We start from the raw sequence: 15,983 nt of genomic DNA, 5'->3' as shown, positions 1-15,983 counted from the left end.
ATCCGGTTATTGGCAAATTCCGATGCACCCAGAGGACAAGGAAAAGACTGCCTTTGTAACCCCTGATGGGCTCTATGAATTCAACGTAATGCCATTTGGACTGTGCAATGCACCGGCAACCTTCGAGAGGTTTATGGACACCATTCTGCGTGGCTTGAAGTGGAACATTTGCATGTGCTACCTCGATGACGTCATCATCTTTGGCCGCACGTTCAGTGAACACAACTCTCGTCTGGATACTGTTTTGAACTGCATCCGAAACGCTGGCCTAATTTTAAACTCGAAGAAATGCCACTTCGGAGACCGCCAGACGCTTGTGCTCGGGCATCTCGTTGACAAGGATGGCATCCGCCCTGACCCCCAGAAGACAGCAGCAGTTGAGGCGTTCAATGCGCCGCGTTCCGTCAAGGAGCTTCGTAGTTTCCTGGGGCTTTGTTCGTACTTCCGCCGCTTTATTCCGAAGTTTGCCGACGTGGCGTATCCTCTCACATGCCTCTTACGAAAGGACAATTCCTTTGAGTGGACTCCGGAGTGCGATTCTTCATTCCGTCAATTGAAGTTTTTGCTGACGTCACGACCCGTCCTTCAGCACTTCAGTCCTTCTGCTCCGACAGAGCTTCATACGGATGCTAGCGGCATTGGTATTGGCGCCGTCCTAGTACAACGTTACGGCGACCGCGAACACGTCATCGCATACGCAAGTCGCTCCCTAAGCAGGCCGGAACAAAACTACACTGTTACGGAACAAGAATGCCTGGCGGTATTATTTGCAATTCAGCGGTTTAGATCTTACCTGTACGGACGCCCATTCACAGTCGTAACCGACCACCACTCGTTGTGTTGGCTTGTCAACCTTCGTGACCCTTGTGGTCGCCTTGCGCGCTGGGCACTCCGGCTACAAGAATACAGTTTTACCGTCGCTTACAAGAGTGGTCGTCGACATGCTGACGCGGACTGTCTTTCACGTATGCCACTTAGTACAACAGACTGTGAATCCGATGACCTTGACCAGCTTGTAGCGTCTGTGTCGCCTACGTTCCCGGACTATCCCAGTTTCAGAGCAGAACAGCGGAAGGATGCTAAACTGGCACCACTATTCGCCGCTGCATCCGCTTCTACTAGTGCCCGCCGTTTCTGTATGCGTGATGGACTGTTGTTCAAAAGGAACCTCTCCAGTAGTGGCGCGCGTTTCCTTCTAGTGGTCCCGGAGAGCCTGCGAACAGTTATTATGAGTGTCATGCACGACGACCCTACATCTGGACATTTAGGTTTGGCGCGGACGCTTCACCGGACTAAAGAGCGCTTTTATTGGCCTGGTATGCAGAAGTCTGTTGAGAGCTATGTGGCAAGCTGCATGCAATGTCAGCGTCACAAACGTTCATCAACTGGTCCAGCTGGTCTTCTACAGCCGATGCCTACTCCAGGCGCACCTTTTGAACAAGTGGGCATTGACTTTCTGGGCCCCTTCCCAAAATCGGCTAAGGGCAACCGATGGATAATTGTTTGCGTCGACTACCACACACGCTACTGCGAGACGGCGGCCGTCCCTTCCGCAACTGCCAGTGAAGTTTCGTCGTTTTTGTTACAGTACGTCATCCTCCGACATGGCCCACCTCGCCTGATTATCAGTGATCGTGGACGACAATTCACAGCGGATGTCGTGGAGGAGCTACTCCGTTTATGTGAATCCCGCCTGCGTCACTCGACACCATACCACCCCCAAACTAATGGGCTGACGGAGCGTACCAACCGCACCATTATCAACATGTTGTCTATGTATGTTTCCTGCGACCACAAGAACTGGGATGACGTACTCCCTTTCATTACTTACGCGTTCAACACCGCGAAGCATGAGATTACAGGCTATAGCCCTTTCTTTTTGCTTTATGCTCGTTCGCCCCGGTACACAATCGACACGATATTGCCTTTCTGTGACCACGACAACGTCACTGTCGCCGAGACTCTCTGCCTCGCCGAAGAGGCGCGTCGCATAGCTCTACTGCGCACATTGGCATCGCAAGACAAGGCGAAGGCACGCTATGACATTCGCCATCGACCAGTGATTTATCGCCGTGGTGATCTGGTGTGGTTGTGGACTCCGATGCGCAAGCGCGGGTTATGCCAAAAGTTTTTGGCCACTTACGATGGACCTTTTGTGATTGTCGACAGACTTACAGAGGTCAACTATGTAATAGCTCGTCTCACGGCGAGTGGTCGACGAGCTGCCAAAACTCAAGTGGTTCATGTTGCCCGCCTGAAACTGTACACGCCACGACAACTTGACTGACTCGTCCGGCGGCCTTCGTCTGCGCGGAGAGGAATGTTGCGTACATGCACGAAGAAAAAGAAGCGTATACGGTGAACGCACTTGTCGCCCAGAGCGAGAGAAGAAGAAGAGGATCAGGAGGATCGTTACCCAGTCGGCCGCTTCTGAGCTGCCCCTCGCGACCTAATAAACGGCCCCTTTCAACGTCTACCAGTCTCTTTCAAGCGTAACAATATATATATATATATATATATATATATATATATATATATATATATATATATATATATATATATATATATATATATATATATATATATATATATATATATATACTAACGTGGACTGAAAAAGCGAGGAACAAGAGATCGGACACTCTCGAGTGATGGTGATTCGGCAGTGACGGTTGAGCGCTGACATTTTTCAGTGTAAATAAACCCCTCGCACCCGTAACAGCTTTGGTGGAGCGGTGCTGGGTGACTTGCCATCCTGGACCCCGCAGCAGAAGTTCTTCGAAGAAGCAGACGCTTAGCTGGCCTATCCCCGGACAACATCAGCATGAACGACGACACAGCAAACCCATTGACGTACTACGCTGCGGCATCCACCAGTGCCACCGACACGGCATAAGGTGGCAGTCAACCTCGACAACCAGACTACTGGGCACCTGAGCCACGAATATTCTCAGGTAAAACTGACGAAGACGTGGACGATTGGCTAAAGCACTTCGACAGAGTGAGCCGCTACTACGAATGGGGCGCACCGGCGAAGCTCGTGAACGTAGTATTCTTCCTTGCCGGGACATTGCTTTGGTTTGAGAACCATGAACATGTCCTCCCCACTTGGGATTTATTTTTTAAGGAACTGAAGGCCTGCTTTGGCGACACGAGTTCTATGAAAAAAAAAGCTGAGCAAACGCCGTCACGTAGGGCTCAGTTGCACGGCGAGACGTGCACAACCTACATTGAAGAAGTATTGAAGCTTTGTGGGATTGTCAGCGCAAATATGTCTGACGAAGACAAAGTCGGTCATTTGTTAAAAGGCATCACCGAGGACGTGTACAATTTTCGATAACAAAAGAAAACTAGAACACTCCTTCGATTTTCAGGCAGCAGTGTCACGCATTCGAGGCGTTGAAGACCCGGAGAATTTACCCAAGTTCGGGCGCTTCGACAATGTTCCCACTGTTGCAAGTATGGACGTCACCACCTCCGAAGACATTCCCTTCCTAGTACGTCGGGTAGTTCGAGAAGAGCTCGTACGACTTCAAGCAGGTGACGTTCACCACCAATGCTCGTTCGCCGCGTGCCCCGAACCACCTCCCTACTGGATCCGAGAGCGCCACGTCGAAAACCGACCAGGCACAGAAACTGCAGATTTTACCCCGCGGCTTCCATTTTCCCCGACGGGTCACGGCCACCACCGGATGTCATCATCTCGACGTGCCGCTGCGGACCTCCAACCGTCGTCAACCAGGCCTCTACCAGAAGAGTAGTTTGAATCATCACAAAATGTTCCTGCGGAGCACGACCCGTCTCCGCTTACTTCTGCCACCTCTGCTCCTGCTAATGTAAGCCAAGTCCCCGTTTGCTACACATGTGGTCTTCCAGGGCATATTTCGCGCTTCTGTCCCAGATGGCCGCCTGCACCGCCACGTTTTTTGACACACCCGCCTCGTATGCACGAAACCTGGACCTCTCTCCCGGCCGACCACCATCCCCGACAGCAACGACCTAATGAATTTCGCAGCGAGTCCCCCGCCTTCGAGCGAAGCCTGACGCCGCCTCCGACAAGGTCCCGCCGGTCGCCGTCTCCATGTCGTCGGTCACCTTCCCCGCATCAGCTGGGAAACTAACTGGTGCGACCGATGGAGGTGCGGTCACGGGATGGTCATTTTCTCCAATTCCTCCTTCTGCTGTGATGTTGATGAACTAAGTACGTGTGTGTATAGACGGTGTAGATGCTCTTGCTCTTGTAGACATTGTGCTGCTGTTTCGGTTATGAGTCTTCGTTTCAAACATCGTTTCTTGGGTCACAAAGTTATGTTCACGTGGAATCGTAAAGAAACTTTTCGTGGAGTTGGAGGTGAAACGTTATGCCCTGTTGGTATTTGCTCAGTTGTACTCACGATTAGTGGACAAAATTTCCGAGTTGAATTCACTGTACTGACTCGCGTAACTCATGACGTCATTTTAGGGATAGACTTCCTTCATGAATGTGGCACTACGCTTGACTGTGGAACTGGAGAGGTTCTTCTACAAAGTACGTTTCCCGCTGCAATAGCTGACGATTTTCTGACTCTGCCCATCGATGCGCTTTCGTTGTCTGAAGATGTGACGATCCGTGGTCAGACAGCAGTGTTCGTACCCGTATGCTCTTCTCATGCCCGCTCAGGACCCTGCACTGGACTTCTGGAGCCTGAACATGCAAACGCAATCAAGAAGAATGTGCTTGCCCCATGGTCGGTCCTTACAGCCATCGATGGACATGCTTGCTTGTGGGCGATCAACGCAGCCTCAGAGCCTGGTATTCTACCAGCCGGATTCAAACTGGGAACGTTCGAGTAGCAGGCCACAATTGACGTCAGAATGGTCGCAAAGTCTCCAGCCATCAGTCAGACTGCACCCAACTACTAAGCCGAGATTAAACGTATGATCAATAAATCGTTGCCTTCTTCCGAGCCGAATGTCCTTGAGGAGGTGCTTACACGCTACGCGGGAGTCTTTGATTTCGCTCGAAACAAGCGTTGTTCCATGTTGCCCGAATCCCTTATGCACCACCGCATCAACACGGGAGATGCGACACCGATACGCCAGAAACCCTATGGCGTGTTCTCGTCAGAGAGGCAAGTGATCGCCGATCAGGCCAACGACATGCTGCAGAAAGGCGTTATTCAAGAGTCAAGGAGTGCCTGGGCCACTCCTGTTATATTGGTAAAAAAGAAAGACAACTCTCGGCGATATTGTGTCGACTACCGCCGTCTCAACGCCGTCACAAAGAAAGACGTGAATCCGCTACCACGCATCGATGATGCCGTTGATTGTCTGCACTCGGCCGCATACTTTTCGTCAATCGACCTAAGGTCTGGATACAGGCAGATACCAACGCATCCGTCTGACAGAGAGAAGACTGCTTTTGTCACGCCTGATGGGTTATTTGAATTCAACGTTATGCCGTTTGGCTTGTGCAATGCCCCAGCTACCTTCGAGCGATTCATAGACTCCATCCTTCGCGGTCTCAAATGGGAGATATGTACGTGTTATCTCGGTGATGTAATTATTTTCGGCAAGACATTCCACGAGCACAACCATCGGCTTAGGGTTGTTCTATATTGCGTCAAACAAGCTGGTCTCGTTTTAAACGCAAAGAAGTGTCATTTTGGTGAGTGTCAAGCCCTTGTGCTTGGATATCTAGTCGACAGGTACGGTATACGACCAGACCGATCAGTGCTGTCCGAGACTTCAAGCAACCAACGCCTGTGAAGGTTCTCCGTAGCTTCGTGGGCCAGTGTTCTTATTATAGTCGGTTTATCAAAGACCTCACCCAGCTTGCTCATCCCCTGAGAGAGTGGCTCCGCAAAAACGCCCCATTCAGATGGACCGTTGAGTATGAGGCTGCTTTCGAGCAGCTGAAGTATTTGCTTACTTCCGGGCCCCTCTTGCGCCATTTCAACCCGGAGGCACTCACGGAACTGCATACAAATGCTAGCGGTATCGGTGTTAGTGCCATGCTAGTTCAATATCACGACAGCCGCCAGCACGTCGTGGCGTATGCAAGTCGTACTTTGACTAAGGCGGAGAGGAATTATACGGTCACCGAACTGGAATGTCTTGCAGTTGTTTTCGCCGTCCAAAAGTTCAGACCTTATTTGTACGGCTGGCAGTTCAACATCGTCACAGATCATCATACGCTTTGTTGGCTTGTCGGACTACGTGACCCAGCTGGTCGCTTGGCTCGCTGGGCCTTACGGCTTCAAGAATATAATTATTCTGTGACCTACAAGAGCGGTCGATGTCACGCAGATGCCGACTGCTTATTTCGTCTTCCATCTCCGACTGTGGATGCTGATGATGATGATTTCGACAACTACCTGGCCGCAATCTCATCGAAATTCCCAAATTTGGACGTCTTCCGTCACGAGCAACAGCGTGATTCTTCGCTGAAACCAATTATTGATGTGGCTCGTAGCACTAAACGCGCCACGCCATTCGTAATTCATGACGCCCTACTATATCGCAAGAATTACTCCAGCCTTGGTTCCACAGTACTACTCATCGTGCCAGAATGCCTGCGTCTTGCGGTATTCTAAGCCATGCACGATGGCATCACGTCTGGGCACCTTAGATTTGCCCGAACACTTTACCGTATCCGACAACGTTTTTACTGGCCTCGACTCTGGAAGACCACCAAGCACTACGTCGCAAGTTGTGATGTCTGCCAACGCCACAAACAACCTACCACACTATTGGCCGGCCCACTGCAGCTGGTTAAGCCACCAACATCACCATTCAAAAAAGCCGGCATAGATGTACTGGGCCCTTTCCCCAAGTCTCCCATCGGCCGCCACTGGATTATTGTATACGTAGATTACCTGACGCGGTATACTGAAACGATGGTGGTTGCTTCAGCCACATCATCTGATGTGCCATGGTTTCTTCAACACTCGATCATACTCTGTCATGGGGCCCCTCGTGTGGTGATAAGTGATCGCGGCCGGCAGATTACCGCTGACGTTGTCGAAGAGTTGCTACGGCTTTGTGGGTGTCAGTATCGCCATTCCACGTCATACAACCCTCAGAACAACGGCCTCACTGAGCGCACCAATCATACCATCATCAACATGCTTTCAATGTACGTCGCAGCGGATCACAAGAACTGGAATGCCGTATTACCTTTTGTTACATACGCCTTTTTTACCGCGAAACACGAAGTCACGGGTTATACGCCTTTCTTTCTTCTCTATGCTCGTCATCCCCATAGTTTCCTTGACACCATACTTCCTTTTTCGACGAACGAAAACGCCAGCGTCTCGCAGACATTGTGTCGCGCCGAAGAAGCTCGTCGACTTGCTCGGCTCCGAACTCTTTCCGCCCACGCTCACGCGAAAGACCGTTACGACGCCAAAGACCCACCCGTGACTTTCGCTACAGGTGACTTAGTCTGGCTGTGGACGCCCGTTCAAAAGAAGGGACTTTGCAAAAAGTTTCTGTCTAAGTACTCAAGACCATTCGTCATTACTCAGTGCCTAAATGACATCACTTACGCTGTTGCGAAAGTGACAGCTCAGAACCAGCGTTCGTGCAAGACGCAAATTGTGCACATTGCCCAATAGAAGCCTTACAAGAACCAATCGCTTCTACTCGCTCGGTGAGCTTCTTCTGGGCCGGAGGAAAATGTAACGCGGACTGAAAGAGCAAGGAAGAAGAAGAGATCGGATGCTCTCGAGCGATAGTGATTCGGCAGGGACGGTAGATCGCTGTCATTTTTCAATGTAATAAACCCATCAAATCCGTAACAGAATATATATATATATATATATATATATATATATATATATATATATATATATATATATATATATATATATATATATATATATATATATATATATATATAAGAGAAAGAAGTGTATACCTAAGGGCTCGTTTTTCCGTGTTTTAACACAATATTATATATATATTGTAGAATTGATATATGACACAGGCAGGAGGGCCAGTGAAGCAGAGAAGGAAGAGTGTTCTTGCTGCTCGCACTCGCTCTGCTTGACAGCTGCTGGGCTTTACATCTGCCTTTCTCCAAATAAAGAGTCTTCGGCTCACTGCGTACTAACAAGTGGTGGAGAGTGCTGGATCCATTTCCCATTCTGGAGCTCCACAATCGAACTCTACCTTCGCGGTCAAGGATGTCTGCCGACGTTGCACAGCAGACCATTCCTACATCCCCACCTGCCCGCTGTCCCGGTGTCCCGAGAGAGCGAGACCCAGTCATCTTCAGTGGCACTGATGAGCAGGACGTCGAGGAATGGCTCTCTCTGTGTAAGCGTCAATAATAAGTGGGACGAAAACGACAAACTTGGCCGCGTCCACTTTTACCTTGGAGGAGTAGTGGAGCTCTGGTTCAAGAGCCATGAAGCTGAGCTTACCGACTGGGCCACTTTCAAGACCACCTTCACGGACGTGCTTGGCCGACCAACAGTGTGCAAGCTCCGCGCAGAACAGCGCTTTCGAGATCGTGCCCAACTGGCTGGAAAGGGTTCATCGTGAACTAATTTACAGCGCAATACACCCTAAGCAACTGGCACAGCTTACTGTCTGTCCGGAGATGGTTTCCCGTCCTACATCGAGGACGTTGTGGGCCTCTACCGTCGCTACAATCTCGGCATGTCCGAAACAGCCGAGGTCAAACATATTATGAAGGGCATCGAAGATGATGCTTTTCACATGCTGGTGGTGAAAGACCGGCGAACAGTTGCGGAAGTTATTCAGCACTGCCAAAACCACGATGAGTTGCGAAACAGCGCATTTCAACGCGACGCCCCACTTTCTCCTTGACCACGACGTCACCATTGACAGATGGGGCAATTTCACCGGAACATATGGCATTGACGCCGCAAATCCAACAATTATACCGAGAGGAAATGACTTGCCAGTTGTCTCTTGCGACCTTCCTTACCAGCAATACTCACGGGCTGACCTCATCGCTGCACCAAACCATCGAAGAGCAAGTCTGCGAGGCACTCCCGCCCACGTATCAGCCAACACATGTGTCCGCTCCACTGACTTACGCTGACGTCGCGCGAAGGCTGGCATATGCGCCGTCAAACATCGTCGACTGTGCCGACCAATGAAACGCCTTCCACGCAACACGCGTTCCCGCAGGTTCGCATGTTCTCTTTTCCCACCGTCCTTCAACGCTTCCGAACAATCCTTGGCGCACAGCGGATAACAAACCCATCTGTTACTACTGTCGTTTGCCTCGCCATGTTGAGCGCTTCTGTCACCGGTGCGTCTCTCACCCAGATACCACTGACAGAACCATTACAGACGCTGCCTCTTGATGCTACTTTGGATACCCTCCCCCGAGCAGCCGCGCCTTCAACCAGCACCGATCGCCCTCCCCACGCCCACGTTTGCCTTCACCGATGCTTCGGCGTGCACCTCCTGCTCAAACAGAAAACTGACTATCGAAGTTCCGGAGGCAAGAATTGCGCCCCCGTCGAGCTCTACAAGACCTCGTTCTCTACCCACTAACGAAATAACTGTTTTTATTGAGTGTGTTGCCGTTCAAGCATTGATCAATACTGGAGCTGCCATGTCTGTTTTAAGTGAAGCAATATGTGCTACAAGTGAAAGTAAGTTATGATTCCATTTTTTGGCTTCTCCCTGCATATGGCAACCATGCATCAAGTAAACCCTTCTATGGCGTGCACAGCTCGGCTACTCATCCAGGACGTTCTGTACGTGGTCAAATTCATCGTTTTTCCATACTGCTCGTATGACGTGATATTAGCCTGGGACTTCCTTTCCACACATCATGCCGTTGTTGATTGTGCCCGGGCTGTACTAGAATTATCATCACTCCCTGACGACGATTCTAACAAGTCTTCCATTTCTCGTGTCGTCGTCGCAGCAGACACGGATATCCCACCTATGTCTTCGGTTATTGTGCCGATCTCCTGCCATCATGCTGCTTTTTCGAACGTCATGTTAACGCCGCCTGAAGAATTCACTTCTCGAAAAAAACGTTGTTCTACCTTTGCTTTTCTGGTGATCGAAAACACTTTCGCAACCATTTACGCCACAAATTTCTTTTCAGGGCCAGCCAGATTATTCGGGTGGTGAATGCATCAGCCGTTTCGAGGATATTGATTGTGTTTGCGCCAGTCAACTGCTCGATCACGCAGCAAGCCTTCAGACTGTCAGTGTTACTCCCACTCTCACGTCCACCACATCTTCCCTAGGCGCCTTCCTTCCATCGATTGATTCGGACCTTCCTGTTGTCCAACGGACCCAACTCTTAACACTTCGTGACCGCTTCCGGACGTCTTTCGACTTTAAGCAAACCAACTTGGACCGAATATCTGCAATTGTTTATTGTATAGACACCGGCACCCACGCACCATTGCGTCAGCGTCCATACCAGGTCTATTTCGCTAAACGCCAAGTTATTAACGATCACGTGCCTGATATGCTCAATCGCAGCGTCATACAGCCGTTCAACAGGCCGCGGGCCTCCCCAGTGGTACTGGTCAAAAAGGAGGACGGGATCATCCGATTCTGTGTTGATTACAGGTGCCTTAACAAGATCACACGCAAATATGTTTATCCGCTCACCAGAATTGACGACACTCTCGACTGTTTGAAGGAGCAGAGTTCTTTTCCCGCTGGATCTTCGATCAGGATACTGGCAAGCACCCATGTATAAACCTGACCACGCCAAGACTGCGTTTGTTACTCCGGACGATTTGTACGAGTTTTACGTGATGCCGTTCAGTGTTTGCAACGCCCCTGCCACCTTCGAGCGTCTGATGGACAACACACTTCGAGGCCTCAAATGACAGACGTGTCTTCGCTATCTGGACGACGTTGTCGTTTTTTGAAAAAACTTTGATACTCATCTTCTGCGTCTCGCAAGTGTCCCGAAATGCCTGACACATGCTGGACTCCAACTAAACTTGAAAAAGTGCCATTTGGTGCCCGCAAGCTCACCATCTTAGGGCATGTTGTCAGCAAGAATAGTGTTTACCTGACACTGTTAAACTCCGTGCCGTCACCCAGTTTTCTCACCCATCGACACTAAAAGAACTCCGGAGCTTTATCGGTTTATGTTCATACTTTCGTTGATTCGTCCGTAATTTCGCATCCGTAATAGCACCTTTATCACGGCTACTTTCTGACAGTGAAGGAATTTCAGCGTGGTCTTCCGCTTGTGGTGACGCATTTGCGAAACTACGTCAGTTGATGACATCTCCGCCGATTTTCCGTCACTTTGACCCAGATGCCCCTACCAAAATCCACACCGACGCTAGTGGAGTTTGCCTTGGCGCTATTCTTGCTCAACGCAAGTCTGGCTTCGATGAGTACGTTGTTTCTTATGCCAGTCGCGCTCTTACTAGGGCTGAAGAGAATTATTCAGTCACAGAAAAAGAATGTGTGGCCATCGTTTGGGCAATCCCAAAAGTTCGACCCTATCTCTATGGCCATCCATTTGACGTCGTGACTGATCACCACGCCCTCTGCTGGTTACCGTCACTAAAAGGCCCGTCTGGCCGTCTGGCTCGTTGGGCATGGCGTCTCTAAGACTATGATATCCGGGTCGTCTACAGGTCGGGCCGCAGGCATTTTGATGCTGACGCTCTTTCCCGCTCTCCACTTCCCCATGAACATGAAAGTGCGTCTGTTTCCAGTCTCGATGCGGCGGCACCTTCATTACAGTGGCTAGAATAGGAAAGTGTGATGAGCGGCAAGCGGCGCCTACGGAGGGCACTGAAGCCTCCGAGGAGGAGCCGCGTGGGGGTGCGCGCAGTCGTTTATACGTTGTTTGTACAGTTCCAACAATTTCGTCAGGCGCTTTCGTCCTCATTTCCGTTTGTGCGGTAGCACTCTCATGGCGCGAAAACAAAGTCATTGCTTCGTCCCGGCGGGCACTACAGGCTACAAGTGAGATAAAAAGCAGCATGCGTTGTTCGGGGTTCAAAAGAACGAAGCTCTGTTTGCGCAATGGCGGAGAGCGATCCCGTGCGCTGACAAGCTACTTCAAGAAAACTCGGCTGTGTGCGAGCTGCACTTCGATGAGAGGTACATTTCCCGGCCCTTTGAGCACACTGTGAACGGCGAAATTGTCTGCGTTTGTAGCGGTAGGCCGAATGGCGTGCGCAGGAATTCTCTTTCAAGGAGAGGGGGGGGGAGGTTCATTGCAGCGCTCCCCCTCTATACTAAATCAGTGCATGAAGCAGATTTCGCACCCCCCTTTTAGGTGACTAAAAGAGTGCCCCGCTGCCTAAGTAAATGTAAAGAGCAGATTTAGCACCCCCCTCCCAGGTGACTACTCCTACGGGGAGGCCTTTCGGAGAAGCTCTTCGCATTTGTAGACGCCCTTGAAATCACTTTTTCAAAGTGGTTTAGCTAGAACGAGCTTCACAATGACAGCTTGGAAGAGCTTGTTTCCTGCTTGCAAAAAAAAATATGTCATACTGGCTTGCGCACAACATGGCTCGAGCCTCACCAATTAAGTGACAAAGTTTTTCTGGCTTGAACAAAATTTATCCCGAAATACAGTCAAAGAATACATGTATCTCCTGCGACGATATAGCTCCTTTAGAACATATACTCTGCCGGTGCCCCGCGTTACGCTGTGGGAAGTCATCACGCCATCCAAATGAGAGGGTGACAAGCTCCGGGCTCGTACAACAGTTATTGGCAGTCCTTTGACTTTCTGTCACGACGTGGGAGCGGCTCGCCACGTGCTAAAGCGTGTTCCGAAGGACCAAATAAAGTCCATCTATCCATCCAACCTATCTGCGTTTTTACACAAAGGCACTCCACAAGGAGCGAGCATCTTCTCATGAGAACAGGAAGCACCTGAAGCTAAGGCGCGTCATGTAGGTTTCCAGCCCAAGGTGAACAATGTTCTGTGATGCGCTTGTGAACTTTAGAACTTCTTTTTCTTGGAGATAAAAGAAAGACAGGCGACCAACTATTAAGAATGCATTGTTGCAAACAGATTGTGAGTCACTACTTGGCAAAGTAGTGTATGGCCAGTGTGCAGAATATAAAATGTTTTCATCCAGGTACCACTCGTGATTCCCGTTTCTGAGTTTGATAATGCGTTAGCAGAAGTTGCTATAGCAAGCCATGTATGTTAGAAATAATGGGGCTTTATTTACAGATTGATGCTTCAGGAAATGATGGTTCGCCGTGGAAGGTGTTGCAAGCAATGACTCACAACAGACTTCATCGTTCCACTCTTCTGCCACTTCACATCGACAAAAGATTTCAGTGCCGTCACATGCTCACTATCGGCACCCTGTCGATATTTCAGTTCAGTCGCGAACCCGCGTAGGCATTCTGTAATTTCAGAAGCTAATTAACATATTTGCTCGGTTGCCATTTGAGGCCGTACACGAGAAAAAAATGTATTTTAAATGTTTCATACTACCCACGCACGTGGTTGATTCCCATCTCTGCCAGCGCATAACCGCCTTGCGTGACGTGCAAACGGGTTCCAGCGCCACCAGGTTTCCTCCCGAGGCGTTACGCGCAAGCCGACACGTTCATCACACTTCCCTATTCTAGGCACTGTATTTTTATCATCGGACTACTTGACGCTGTAACATATGTACATAAGCTTCGCCCACGTCACTGTGGCTGTGTTCCCACAGAGTGTTGTCGCCGAATCTATTGGCCATCATGTCATCGGTCAATTGAATGTATTCACCTATTAATTTTTGGCTTCTTTGTAAACTCGTTTTCTTTGATGCTGGACCAATTCATAGTTATCTTCCTGCGCAGGGCGACCATCGTTCAAAAGTTCGACACCTTCTGGCAAAACGTGGACTCCAACCACATATTAATCAACTCGTCGTGGAATCTCCTAGGCGCACGATTCCTGCTGCTTCAACTGGCGATGGCGCTGTTGCTCACACTTCCCTACTGACATTTCGATCGACAAAAAACGATAGAGGGAAAGCTTGAAGCTGCAAAAAAGTACAACACTAGATGCTTTCTCAGCGTTGTACAATAAGTCCAGCCGTTACCCCAATCTCGATTTTTTAGTGTACCAACTTGTCATCGATAGTTGCACACAATAAACTTTGCGTTATTTCATTAAAGCGACTTATCAATTAAGGGTGGTGTGTGTGATACTTCTTTCTCGTGGTAGGCATTACAAATCTGAGATAAGGAACTGAGAGAGTCTAAAAGTAGAACTGATCAGAGCGCCGCCTTTGTCTGTTTGGTTGGAGGAACTAGACGAGAGAGGGGCACCAGTACATGTAAGAAAATTGCGGGAGCCTTAAGCTACGCCTTTATGACTTAAACACGATAGCAATATCCTGTCTGTAGTGTATACTAAATCCAATATGGCTTGTGTTAGGGGAATTTTCGCATACGCCTGCACTTTTGTGAAGGGTAGCAGGCCTTAAAGCACGGCAATCGTGTGCGTGAAATCTTTTCGAACTTCCTATGCACCCACTGCGTGGCCCTAACTAAAAAAGAGCAGCAACGTGTGTGCCTGTTGTGGTGGGTGCCCGTTTTAACCCATGAATACAAGATCATCTCATGCTCTCACACTAAAACACAAGTTACGCTTGTATCAAGCATCATTACTACAATAATACATGTTACATTGCGAAGCATGCATACAGTACGTGCGCGTTTGTAATGTATGAAAGTTACTTTTCCTACATATCCAAGCAGAGAAACTTAGTTTCACTGTATTTCCAAGCAGACGTGTTGCTCTGAGGTAATAATGAAAAATACAGGGTCTGAGTGGGAATGAAACCCGGATCGTTTGTTTGACAAAGGGTGAACTACCACACAGTTGGGCCTCGCTTGTAAATTGTGGGGTATCACAATGGAGAGTGCCAAGCTCTTGGAGTGAACGGACACAGTATATGCGGTCTAAACGAACCAAACAACACGCATAAATATCACTGCTTTTATATCGACATACATCCATTGTGATCAACACACTAAAACAATATTACACAACACTCCACAAAATAACAAACACAACGCGGCGTCGCCAACGCTTCACTCACCAAGAGGGCCCACGGCCGACGTCTTGCCGTGTCGTCTACCGCAGACCTGCCGCAAGAGCCGACCACTCGCGCCAACCGCCACCCGCCAGTGAGGCCCGCTTCTCTCTCATGTGCCGCCACCCAGGCTTGCCGCTAGCAGTCACCGCCGGCGCTACCTTTCTAACTATGATGATGATGATGGTGATAAACGCTAGCGAGCACAATGCCACCTACCGCTCGATAGTTGTGACCCCTGAATGCAGCCTATGCGCGAAACACGTGCGCTACGAGGCGCAAACGATTCTACAAGAATGTTAGCACATCCCAGAGTACAGAAAAAATAACTCACTCTGCTTGGAAATGCAGTGAAAGTAGCTTTCATGCTTTACAAACACACGTGTACTCCATTACTTGTTTCAAAATGCAACATTGATAACTATTTTGTGGGATTAAACATCCCAAAACCACGATATGGTTATGAGAGACGCCCTAGTGGAGGGCTCCGGAAATTCAGACCACCTGGGGTTCTTTGATGTGCACTCAAATCTGAGCACACGGGCCTACACCATTTCCGCCTCCATCAGAGATGCAGCCGCCGCAGCCGGAATTTAATCCCGCAGCTTGCGCGCAATGCAACATAAAATACTGCCGTAATAGTGCATGGTACAAGAGTACATTGCTATTGGGCGTCAGAACACGGCATTATCATACTCAATTCATAGTTGAAAGCCAGCAACCCACTACAAAAGTCACAACGCTAGTACCGATTCCACCTGGATATTAAACCTGCTCATTGTGTCGGCCATGGGCTCTGACGTCACTTTGTTTTGACCAGTGTGTTTCGCTGCACAGACCTCCCTACGTGCGCTCTCGTCACTCGACAGACATGGATTGCCAAGCCAGACGAAAGGCTTCGGGGCGTGCTAGTGCTATTGTTGGCGACTTCAGATGATCATATTTTTCTGTGTCCGTGAACTG

At 49.5% G+C, this 15,983-nt stretch overlaps 1 protein-coding gene across 1 annotated transcript in view; it reads left to right on the top strand.

Annotated features, from left to right (window-relative positions):
* The window catches only part of LOC142773495 (putative defense protein), a 116,969-nt gene extending 102,857 nt beyond the window's left edge, over positions 1-14,112 (top strand). The window contains exon 5 of the mRNA XM_075874555.1: positions 13,777-14,112. Coding sequence (XP_075730670.1) covers positions 13,777-13,921 — 145 coding nt within the window. The 3' untranslated portion in view covers positions 13,922-14,112. The remainder of the gene's footprint in view (positions 1-13,776) is intronic.
* Positions 14,113-15,983: the final 1,871 nt, after the last annotated feature.

This window comes from Rhipicephalus microplus, chromosome 1 (assembly GCF_043290135.1).
Source record: "Rhipicephalus microplus isolate Deutch F79 chromosome 1, USDA_Rmic, whole genome shotgun sequence".
NCBI classification, from domain to species: Eukaryota; Metazoa; Arthropoda; class Arachnida; order Ixodida; family Ixodidae; genus Rhipicephalus; species Rhipicephalus microplus.
The sequence above is the reverse complement of the archived record's forward strand: the minus strand, read 5'-3'. Positions and strand labels throughout refer to the sequence as shown.